This window comes from Lytechinus variegatus, chromosome 17 (genome assembly GCF_018143015.1).
Source record: "Lytechinus variegatus isolate NC3 chromosome 17, Lvar_3.0, whole genome shotgun sequence".
In the NCBI taxonomy this organism is placed as follows: domain Eukaryota; kingdom Metazoa; phylum Echinodermata; class Echinoidea; order Temnopleuroida; family Toxopneustidae; genus Lytechinus; species Lytechinus variegatus.
This window is the reverse complement of record NC_054756.1, coordinates 17613588-17626902: the sequence shown is the minus strand read 5'-3', so window position 1 is coordinate 17626902 and position 13315 is coordinate 17613588. Positions and strand designations below refer to the sequence as shown.

General features: G+C 36.2%; 1 protein-coding gene across 3 annotated transcripts in view; it reads right to left on the bottom strand.

Annotated features, from left to right (window-relative positions):
• Positions 1-13315, bottom strand: part of LOC121430796 (cell wall integrity and stress response component 4-like) — a 28438-nt gene that overhangs the window by 12545 nt on the left and 2578 nt on the right. For all 3 annotated transcript variants that reach the window (XM_041628201.1, XM_041628202.1, XM_041628203.1), the window contains exons 2-3: positions 4165-4521; positions 2427-2804 (exon numbers count right to left, since the gene is read on the bottom strand). In XM_041628201.1, coding sequence (XP_041484135.1) covers positions 2427-2804; positions 4165-4521 — 735 coding nt within the window. The remainder of the gene's footprint in view (positions 1-2426; positions 2805-4164; positions 4522-13315) is intronic.

The following is a 13315-nucleotide window of genomic DNA, read 5'->3' as shown; positions in this document are numbered from 1 at the left end:
TGTTCTGTCCAATATGAACACAACTGCTGTTATCTATTTTCCATGTTCCCTTTCTACTGTTCCATAAAGAAGAATCCAACATCATTTTCCTTATTCTAATTCCATGGTTCATGCTATTAATCATACACGATTTCTCAGCTTTTGATCGTGTAAAACAGGATCCATTTTATTTGTAAGTATATATTTTATCAGAACATTGTGTATTTCTCTTAAATCATTATTACATTCAGTAATGCTATCAATCAACCAACATGGAGCAATGTCTACATCTTAATATGCACTAGCAACTAGTAATTTCGACACACATCCAATATACTTCACTCATACATGCCATACGCAAATTCTTCTGAACATATCCTTTCTGTAAATGATTTAAAATCATTTACAGAAAGGATATGTTCAGGATGATAATAAATGTTAGTATATACCTGTCACTATAGTTTGACGAGTACTACTACCATCATCTCCATTTGTAGATGAAGACATTGGCGTGGTTGAGGGCGACATCGTTGTGGAAATCGAGGTGGTGGTTGATGGTGTTGTTGAAACCGTTGTTGACGGTGCTTATTAGTTGAAGGGTTAGTAGATAATGTACACATAAATGCAAATGATTAATTTAGTTTGATTAATTGCGATGGTTATTGATGACTAGATGATAATGAACAGCTATATGAATTTTGTTAAACTAGATAATAAAATGAATGTGGTAAAACTAATTGAACTATCATGGCTACGATTAAATTATGTTCAGTTTGTGGCTAAAATCACAGAGGGAATCCGAGTTTATTTGCTCGAATATGACCCACCCACCCACGCCCCTCGAAGAGAATCTTATGTCTTGGAAATCCGGAAGATTCAGAATACAAATAAATGTATTGCATTTTTAAAAAGACTGATAATATCTTTTCATCCCTCAATAGAAAACGCCTTTTGACGTTTATAAATATTTGAAGTTTATAACTATTTCTCTTAAATTATTATTACATTCAGTAATGCTATCAATCAACCAACATGGAGCAATGTCTACATCTTAATATGCACTAGCAACTAGTAATTTCGACACACATCCAATATACTTCCCTCATACATGCCATACGCAAATTCTTCTAAATCATTTACAGAAAGGATATGTTCAGGATGATAATAAATGTTAGTATATACCTGTCACTATAGTTTGACGAGTACTACTACCATCATCTCCATTTGTAGATGAATACATTGGCGTGGTTGAGGGCGACATCGTTGTGGAAATCGAGGTGGTGGTTGATGGTGGTGTTGTTGAAACCGTTGTTGACGGTGCTTATTAGTTGAAGGGTTAGTAGATAATGTACACATAAATGTAAATGGATTAATTTAGTTTGATTAATTGCGATGGTTATTGATGACTAGATGATAATGAACAGCTATATGAATTTTGTTAAACTAGATAATAAAATGAATGTGGTAAAACTAATTGAACTATCATGGCTACGATTAAATTATGTTCAGTTTGTGGCTAAAATCACAGAGGGAATCCGAGTTTATTTGCTCGAATATGACCCACCCACCCACGCCCCTCGAAAAGAATCTCATGTCTTGGAAATCCGGAAGATTCAGAATACAAATAAATGTATTGCATTTTTAAAAAGACTGATCATATCTTTTCATCCCTCAATAGAAAACGCCTTTTGACGTTTATAAATATTTTTTCTTACATCCCCCTTTCAACACTTGGTGACCATGAAAGTTTTTGTAATTTTTATAGAAAAATAACCAATGGCCTTTCTCATAGTATTGTGGTCGAACAGTTTCATTCAGGATTATGAAAACGAAACATCAGTGCCTCATATTGAATGCAAAGATTAGATCAGTTCCACATTAAAAAAGAAGATCTAGCAATGGTGGAAACCTTGTTATTGTGGTAACTACCATGGTAACAGTGCTTTAGTATGCAATCATAATAAATGTTTCCATAGTAGGTACTATAATTGTTAATTTATCATATTCATTAATATTTTATTATTTAGGCCGCAGAACTTGTTCACTGCGAAAATATATTTCTTACTTGAATATTAAGATAACAGTTGAAGCAATTAATGTTCGATAATTACATGGATTATTATATTATATGGATGTTGTCGTGAAATGGGGCGTTGATGACATTTGAACGACACTTTGATTTCATTGCAAAGTAACTGTGTCAATGAGATTAATATCATTGTGTTTTAGTCTGGCAAATTTATAGTCTGGATAACTCTTATACTTAAATTAATGTATGACTTCGATTACAAAATAATTATATTTAGTAGGAGATCTATCCAGATTGATAAATTTTGTTTGAGAAGAATGTCAATGTCAGACGAAATATCAGATAGTGTGAAGTCCTGGATATTGGGTGGTCATGGTTAGCATTAGGTCAGGTTTGTAGAGGTGTGAAATAAACTTACCTGGACAATCCGGGCCAAAGGTCTCCCAGTCGCCATAGTAACCACAGGTCAATGTTTGATTCGTCCTCGAAGGATCCATATCACAATCAAAGAAGACTTCATCATCGACTGCGTAGTTGTTATTCAATGTCTGCCATGGGCTGAAACTAGCTTGCACGGGTGCAGTGGGCGTGGCACACCTGACCGTACAGTTAGGAGGAGGGTTTGTCCAGTTCCCGGATGCAGTACACGTGATAGATGTGGCGCCATTCTTGATACTTGGTGGTGGACAGACGGGGGCGAAGTCGATGACGTCACTTGCGTTGTAAAAAGAACTATCCTGCTGTGATTGGTCACCGTTTAAAACGTATCCTGGGTTAAAACAGTCTGATGGTGATTCTGTTGACAAAAAGGAATGCAAATAAGATCAAATTGCTGTGAGAGCCCCATCTTTTTTTTCTTTGTCAGAATAGGCTCTCACCGAATCGGTGAGAGCCTATTCTGACAAAGAAAAAAATAATGTCACTACAATGGCATGAATGGAGTGATTGGAAATAATAACCCCATCTGCTAATAAATTCAAACAATCACTTTTTCTATCAACAATCCACATGAAGAAATACTAGAAATCTACTTCACAATCGGTTCCCAGTGCCAAGGACTATTATAAAAATATTCAGGAAACGATTGATTTGAAGGGCTCTCCATGTCTTCACTTCGCCTTTAAATGTTATGTCATTAAACCCTAAAATGGCCGGGGAGGGGGGTTGATTCAACCCCCTCCCCATTTTCTGCGATCATTCCACCGTCCGTGCAAAATCTTTTGACCGCGCCACTCACAGAGTTTATACCTGAAGTCTCGCACATCTTTTGAGACCAGATTTACGACACCCGGGTATGCAGTTCCGAAATTACGCAACATTTCGTTAGTGCATGTCGGAACAAAAATTGTTCCAAAACGTGATTTTGTGTACAAAGTCAATGCAAATTGAGTTTTCTCATCTTATTCATAAAGATATGACTATTTTTACTTTGAACAGCTGAAATTAATTGATTTTAGCATAAATATGCTTCAAAAAGGTTGTGCAATAAATGTGGTGAAAAAAAGGTTGAAAACAAAGAAATACATAAGAAATTCATAAAACAAAGAAATAGATAAGAAATTCATAAAACAATACAATACATAAGAAATTGATTTCAAAAACGAAGTTTTATTTCAATTGCGATTGTTAAGAATGCTACAAAGAATATTTTTTACCCAAAAATCGCATTCTAGGAACATCATTTAGTGAATTAGAGCATTTTACCATACAGCCTTGTAGATTACATCGCACACTACCAGCGTGCAAATGTTTGCGGCGGTCGCGCGATCGGTGGCCGAGATCTCAGGGGGGGGGGGGGGTGAATCAACCCCCCCCCCCCCGGCCACAGAACAGACCAAAAAGCCCGGCCTAATAAGGGTTAAAATTCACAACAAAATGCAATCACAATGTATGTTTTATCAATTAATGAGGCCATGCAAATATTATAGGCATAGTATTATTAAAATAAATAAAATTAATTAAAAAGTATGAATATTAAAACGGCGTTGTCTTTCAAATGTATCGCTATTGAAGATGGTACACAATAGTATTTATTAATTATATGGCTAGCGATTAAAAACAATATCATCATACTATGTTATCACGGTATATCCATTAATTTTAATCCGCTCCCTTTCACCGCAAAATTGCATGTGTAAACAGCATCATTGTCTTACCATTTATTTGATAGACGCTAGCTTGAAAATCTGTTCCACACAATTGACTTGAATTTCCTGCACATGGTCTGTTACATGTATCATTGCCATCTGGTTGGCCAAGAACTTCATAAGGTGCAAAGAATCCACCACAAAGGCACTGTGCGCCTGCTTGAAGTCCAAAGTATCTCATGTTCTGATCAGCACAAATATCTCTGCATAGTTCAATTGTCATCTCTTGAGATTGACAGTACTGAGCTTGTGGTCCACATGTATTCTGACATGAATCGTAAGGGTATGTATCTCTATCACAGTAAATCAGATCCGGCAAAGCTTCTCTTCTGTTGTTGTCATAGAAACATCCAAGATAGGTGTAATCTAGAGAATGACAGAATAAACAAAGGAAATCGACATGACATTGTGATTCAACAGCGAGAACCAATAACCAATTAAACGTACTATTAATCTAGAAAGAGAGAGAGAGAGAGAGCATACATATTATTGTTATTATCATCATTATTATTATTGTTGAATTTATTCTTTATGTCATACGACTATCTATACCAGGTGCGTGTTTCATAAAGCTGTTCGTAAGATACGAATGACTTTACGCATAACTGGTGATTCTTTCTTGTGCAATGTGATACCCCTGTATAATTGAGTCATGACCTACATGTAAGAACATGTTCCAGTCGTGCGTAAAGTTGTTCGTAACTTTACGAACAGCTTTATGAAACACCCACCAGTTTGATAACCTTTTTTTTTTTTACTTGATTTAAACTAGTGGCTTGAATTCATATTTATTATTTTTTACACATGAGAAAATATTTAGGCTATAAGAGCGCACTCTGCAATAAAAATACCAAACACCCGTAGAATGAGGACATGTTCGAATATGTATACATGTACTGTACATGAAGTTAGAATAAAGCGCCGGTCACAAATGCCACGGATAACATAAAATGCCGCATGAGCGATTTTCGGATCATTTCGTAATAAGTTCTTACAAAACGTTCGTAGGTTCGAAAATTGGTCGGTGGTCTTGTCCAAATTTGTCAACACTGTTCATCTTTGTGCGAAACCGCATTCGACATGATCGTAAGACGATCGTACGAACTTCATGATAACTTGTCTTCGCAAGAAACACCCAAGATCGTGAAAAGCTCCCCAGACTTTTCTTGAAGCATCAAAGGTTAACGTTGCTCGTATAGAACACTATCATGACTATTGCTCTTAGACGCACTTACGGCGTTCCTATCACTTGCCCCTACTACTGATGCCTATTTACTAAGTATAGGCTTCAAGGTTTTCTGACGAATGAGTGAGCTTTTTTATTCATCGGAGCGCCAATGAAATTGTCTGATTTATTTAAATGATAAATAGGCTTGGTAATCGATTCTTGCCCGATAATGGAGTCATGACTCTGAAAGTAATGCTTCGTATAGTCCTGTGAAGATACCCTAAACAATTAATGGTTGATATTGGCAGCTGAGTTGTTCGTAACAATAATTTCTATAAGGCGTAAACTGTACTTGTACATTACTTGTGTAGGTCTGCATGTTGTTCGTGTAGGAATTGAAATGGTTTATTGACAAGACGAACCACGGGAGTATGTATCATAAGAAACACGTCTACATCAGATGAATATTCCATAAAAGATGAAATATATCAGAACAACATGAAGAAATACGAAATCCCAATAGTTAAGCTTAATTCCAACAGAATTCTTATTTAGCTGAATACAATGGTGGTGTGATGATATAGGTGCAATCTGCATTGATAACAATAAATCAATTTCATCGTGTAATGGTATAACACTCAATATAAATTCAATAGGCTTTATATTGTTGATATTAACACTTCTTCCACTCCACTATACGACCATCAGCATTGAAAGCAAATATCGTATCCATTTATAAAATTAAAGAAGTAAGTAGGCCTAATTCAGTAGCGCAAGGTTAGTCAAATTCACGCATTTGCGAACAGGACCAAGGTAGGTAAATATATCAATGTTTGAATAAGGGACTTGTGCTAAATTTGATTTTACGCGGTCAAACGAGAGCAAACGAAATTTCAAAACTATGTTTGTTTTCTTGGCAGGAAAATGGTGAAAATCAGAGCAGAGATAGGTTTGTTTAGTGGAATGAACTACCAATTCCATTTGATGAATTGTGTGTCATAGCGGCGCAAATGGTAGATGTCGAGAAAGTATTTATTCGCAGTTTTCTAAACAATTACAAATTCTGTCTCATGATTAAGTACAAAGTATTTTGAAACTATTCTACTTTTGAAGATTACATGAATACATCGAGATTAACGAATTGTAATTACATAAAAGAAGAAGTAAAATACGTTCCCTGAAAGAGAGTATATCACTTGAAAAAAATGAAATTGCTATCTTAGCAAGTTGTATCATGCTTATATGTATTATTTCACATAAATATTGCTGTGATAAAAAATCATACTGACATTAAATTATGAAGGCCCCATATCCACTCTGTAGAGTGCCAATCGTTATTATGTCTATCTTCATTGACATGATTGAAGTGTTAGTAGCAATCAATCCTATCCACAAGTGTTTCCAAAATTGAACACCCCTTTTCATTTACTACACCTGGGTCGAGTGCATCACAATAGGAATAAATTTCTTGCTAAAGGCATTGGTGGGTTCGATTCAGAACAACGAGGTGATGACAGCCCTAATCGAATCAATATCTTCAGGTCATTGCCGTTAATCATTAGTCCCATCCGCTGTGAAATATGCATGGAATCAATCGAAATAATATCTTTTTATGATATCGTGCCTCAAATCCTTGAACTTTCTGTCGAAATGAAAGAATAGTATACCTCCATTGATCGACTCGGTGTTGTCGCGTCTCTCGGATCATTGGAGGAATATAATAATTGAATATGAATTCCATCTTATTTCAATTTAAGGGTGCGTCGCAAGCATTTGTACTGAAATATTAAATAATTGCCTTGGTCACAGACGGGCCCCTAAATCTATTGGAAATAAGATAGGACAATTTACTGCTTGTAGAAAAGGGATAATTAAAACCAGAAAAATGCAAATTCAAATCAAAAATAAAATTGCAATCGGAACAATTACACTTACAAAATTGCCGGATTAAAAAATATAGAGTTGGTGGAACCCAAAGCTAATGAATGTAGTAGTCGTAAGTGTGTGTGTGTGTGGGGGGGGGGGGGGCTCATAATGATAGGCCTACATGTAGGGGAAGGCGGGGTAAGTTGTGACACTTTTTGCATTTTGCATGTTAGAATTGATATGACTAGTACTATTGTAGAAATAAGTACCTTGCCTTTAAATTTGATTCTTGGGAAATGTTTTTCACCTACATATAACTTTCTACCCCCACACTGAAAGTCATCGTGACCTTTGAAAAAAACCGATGTCAAATGGCTCAACTTGCCCCATATATGGGGTAAGTTGTGCCACCGTCTGGGGTAAGTTGAGCCACAAAAACTATGTACAAAATGTATGGGGGAGAACCAGCATGTCAATTTTTTGTTTAAAGTCTTTTCACTTGCTAATTCTCTATAAATACTAACATCCTTTAAAAGGAAAAGAACAGTCATGTAAATTTGCTCCTTTCAGCCTGCATTTCAATCGATTTTTATGGTTTGTTTGTTTTTTAAGATACATTACCATAAGAATTACCATGGCTCAACTTGCCCCATGCTGTTTGGCTCAACTTACCCCAGTCCGAACTTAGTGCGATAATTTTGTATCCCCGCATTTATTATGCATCCATCATATAAAAGACTATGACAAGAATGAAGATCCATACCTGGACTAACAATGTTGTTATCATGTCTTTACTATATTCAAAGACGTGTGTGTATAAAGCACTTATCTATTTCACACTCTTTTTTACTTTTTGGCTGAAATTTTCCCTCTAAAAAACTACTTTTTGTTTCAAAGTGGAAAACACTGTGGTGGGGTTAGGGGTTATGCTATGGGTCGGTCATCAATACATGACACCACCACGATGTCTGACTCATTCATTATTGGCCTGGGGCTGGTGGCTCAACTTGCCCCTATGCTCAACTTACCCCGCCTTCCCCTACATGTTTAAACTTAGAAAATCCCGCATAGACTATTACTGTACATAATAATTGATTATATTCCAAATTTATACATTTATCATATGACTTCAAACAAATATATGAATAAGGAATTCCTTTGGAGGAGAGAAAAGGAAATTAATACGAATGATAATGTTATCAGAACTCTTCATTGAAAAAAAAAGTATTAAACTTACATCATGTTGTTATGCAGAGGTAAACTAATACCCTTTCTTCCCAATCTACAGGTTGACCTGTATATAATACTTAACTAGGACCTAAATTGATTCAATTAACAGAATCTCGTAAATAACCTTAGCTAATTAATGGGGGTATGTGTGAATTGTTTCTTGCTACAGCTGGTAATCACGTGACATAAGTAATTGCTCCCTTTCCCATCGTTGTCTACAACCGATCGTGCAGAATTACGCTCTTAATTTCTATAATGCTTCCCATGGGATGGTTTTCGCCTTTGAGAAAATTCATTGCAGTATTGTCTCTCATTAATTAGTTTTCCCTCTTTATCAAACCGGTGAATTAATCGGAATATTTACCACAGGGTTAATGACTGCCCCGCCTATACTTAGAAATTCAATGACATATTGAAAATCATTAGACAAATCATTAATGTATGAAGCAAGTGGGTTTGATATGCTTCCATTACTACTACAAAAGGGTGAAGTAAACGGCAGTAAAAATGCGAACCTCCTCATGTAAATATAAAAAACACACACTTTTTTATCATTATAAAAGCTTGAATTACAATAATGAATTACTGTTTAATAGCCGTTTCCACAGTCTGTCTTGCTATGGTATCTTTGAATCATATGTGATCATTGAAGTAATGTAGCCTACATGGAAATACATGTATAACACTCTCAGACCGCAGAATGTAAAATGTGAACATCTAATTACAATTGAAACGTGCATCTAAATGTTGATATTATCTATTCTGGTGAACGGGCAATATTTTTTGGAAGTGTAGTGGTGTGGTGGTTATGACTCGTATTTTTTAAACAGTATCCCAGACATTGTACACCATGCTGGAGCCCGGGGGGAGGGGCACTTCCATTCACGAGTGGATACCATGCGCGACCACGGGGTCTCGAAAAGCACCCTTAACACGTAATTTCCATATTCTGAAAATGCACCCCTTAACAAGTATTGGCGTGTGAATCGATACTCTTGGCAAATATTCCCTGAAATAAACCCCTAAACAAGTACAGGAAAGTTTTATTGTTACGGGTCCTTCGGTCGTCGGCTTTACCTTATTTGGTTTAGTACGACCCCTACACTTCGCACAAATCGGACTCTAAACACGTAGTTTGGGGGCAAAAAGGACATCCTTTATAAAACATTTAATTTTTGTTTTATCATCCCCGCAAATTCGATCCTAAACACGTAATTTTCCTAGCAAAATAGATAACTTTTTTCATTATTTTTGTGTTTTTGACACCCTTATCACGTTACGTACGTAACGTGCACTATCGTGAAAAAGACATCATTTTTACGTGTTTATTTGGTCGCGCATGGTCAGGTATCCACTCGTCAATGTAAGTGCCCCCCCCCCCGGGGCTGAAGCTGGAGTAAGCGCTGGATGTGTAGCTCGAGCTAACAAAAGCCGCTGTAATAGCTGTGCTTTGCTTTGTATCCAAATGTTAAGCTCTAATTAACATCATTTTACAAAGCTGCATGAATGGTTATGCAGAAAGGTGTAGTGTTGGTCCTGATACATGTAGGAACTTGCCGATGACGATTTTAGGGGCGGTTGTTATGGTTAAGCAGTGGAGGTAGTTGTTGTGCGTGTTCTGTGTGAGGGCTGGGCGGGTTTGCGCGCGCGCGCGCGTGTGTGTGTGTGTGTGTGTGGGGGGGGGGGTAAATACCGAATAGGGAAGTGGATAAGAAAATGATATATTCCTCTTCCTCCAACGCGCATTCATACATGTAATAACCATCAGATCATAACAATAATAACGCAGTTCTTGTATAGCGCATATCACATTATGTCATAACGTCCCTATGCGCTTCCAAAGGACTTGGATATTATTACCCTGGCTTTAGCCCCGCAGCCTTTTTACAGCGCGGTGGCATTTCAAGGAATAAATTCCTGCCAGGTACCCATTCACATCACATGGGCTGAGTGCAGCACAATGTGGATAAATTTCACGCTGAAGAAAATTACGCAATGGCTGGGGTTCGAACCCACGACCCTCTGTTTCAAAGTCAGAAGACTAATCCACTGGGCCACAACGCTCCACATGTAGTATTAATAACTTAGTACCTCAACACGACCGTCCTCTTGATTGGTTAGAACCAGGCATATCCATAGTTCGATGGAGCAGAAAATCTATTGAGAAAAATATATTCTTGCCTACTTTGAGTACGAAAATGCACCCATAATTTAAGAATAAGTTACAATGAAACTATTGTCATTATATTTAACAGAAAAGTCAATACGTACATGGATGTGAAAAGGACTCTCGCACACATACTCCCCACACACGCGCGCACCCACACACACACTCCACGCACAAATGCGCGTACACATCTTAATTTTGAAAAAAAAACCTAAACAAACTCCTCAATAAATACTGGTTGCAAGGGTGTCAAAGAGAACATCCACTGTTTTAAGTGCTTTTGGGGATATTTGTATGAGTATGTGCGAAACGGAAGATACGACACTGTCCTCTGACCATCATCATTAACATCGTCATCGTCATCATCATCATCATAATCCTCATCATCATCATCAACATCATCATCGTTATCATCAGCATCATCACGATCATCACCATCACCAACGTCGTCATCATCATCACCATCATCATTATCATCATTAAGATCATCATCATCATCACCATCACCATCGTCATCATCACTACAATCATCATCATCGTCAGCATCATCACCGTGATCAACATCATCATAATAAATTATTCAAAATAATATCATTTATTTATTACCATCGTCTTCATTAACATATATTTTCTGCAATCTTACAGTGATAAAAAAGAGAGAGATGAAAATAACTGTTGCAGTCCCCAGTCTCGGTTTGACTGAGCAATGAAGCAGTCATGCTGAACGAGGTAGGTAAGATCGTTCAGTCAAAGTGATCATTTTCTGCAATTACGGAAATTGTCCCCATTAAACCAAGTGGTAAAGCAGATCATTAGTGTTAATATCAAACATACATCATAAGAAAGGCATTCGGATGTCAACGCATATCATGCAGTTATTCTCGAAATTAAGGCATCTCGTTGCTATGACAACGACAAATATATAGCGGAGTAGTCGCACATTTTCAATTTCAAGTGATTGGAATGAAGTGAACTCATATTTCAAGTTGGAAGTTTTGCTATTTAAAAAAAACCTATCTTTAAAACATTTTCATTTAGAAATATATGAAATGTATTTAAGTATTTGGAATGCTGAGCAAGATATAGTTAAATTAAAGAGATATTCATATTCACCATTTTCATTTTTGTAGGGTTGCCGTCGTAAAAATTATGCTTTTTTCCTTTCAAAAAGTTGAAGAACAAAATAAACTAATACGTTTCGATTGCAGAGTATGAAACTGATATCTAATGATCAAAGATTATAATTCACCGAACCGTGTTTATCTAAATATTGTCTCACCTTGTGCAAAGCCTAGAGCCTAGTTTCAGTATGTTAAAAATTAATTAAAAATTCATCCCCACAACATATTTGTATACATACGATTGTTCTGATTATCAAGCCATAAGGCGATTATTTTTACCCTCATTGAAGTAAACATTTAATGATTGTTCTTGACATGTAATTGAAACCTTTACGATGCCACACCCAAAAGTATATATATTCATTCATCTAACCTTATCAATCAACACTGAGTATTGTATTTACTGATATAGGAACGAAAAATGTTTATGATCAATAACACAAAAACATATCTAACGCCACTAATTCATGTGGTGTCACGAAATTGCTACATTTCATAATTTAATGTGTATAAAAGTCTGTATGCCAAACGAAAAAGCGAATGATATTAATGTATATATGACCTTGTGTGACATTAATTACAATACACTCGGCAAAACCATTAAAATCATGTGATAAATTGTAATTTAACTCGATGTGGTTCTACTGTTTTGGCGATCTCTCGCTTTGTATCCATATCGCATGTCATATCGCTTTCAAACGATCAAAGGGAGGGGGGGGGGTTGGGGCGGAGGGGGAGTAAGAAGAAGAAAGAGAAGGTATAGGAACAAAAATTGCACGGTCGTGGATAATACTATATTACTTTAATGCAGGAACAAAATACGTCATTTTTTTGTCGTCTTGACCCCATCATAATAAACTGCCCCATTGATATCCACTGTTATAATCGGATGCACAATTTCCACGCTAATGCAACCGTTTCTCGTCTTCACATCGGACAGATATCATGGATATAGTTGAGATCGCCTCGTAAATCCATCACCTGAAATCCTCCACTTAAGGTGTCCTGCTTATTATTTGACCAAGAATACTATTCGTTTCATCTATTATTAAACAGTAAGCCACAAGTGCATCTCCTCTAACTTCTAATTCTAAAAATATGTGATCATACCTTCCCAGGACGGATAATGTAGTGTTTATTTCCGTCAATGCTACAAAATGATGACAATGAAATGAACTTCCTGGTAAGCATTAGTATAAATGTATTTTCTAACAACTCATGTACATGTATAACGGGAAGTGCATGTTCTCACTATTCCAGTTTATGAAAAGGAGTGTACTGAGATGGCATCATCCAAGGATATTTCATCGTTGAGCTTTGCCGCTGTGTACGTTTCCAATGTATTATATATATATATATATATATATATATATATATATATATATATATATATATATATATATATATATATATATATATATATATAAACAATGGATCATGTGCATATGCAGTACTGCATCATCTTGCTATCTTTTTTACATTAACCAAGGACGTTATTTTTACAATATGATAGCCATCACTATTACAACGTGCACTAGTAATGTGCACATTAGGACAAAATTATTTTCTTCATAGTGGAAGGCTGCAGAGGCGTTTTCAAAAAAATAA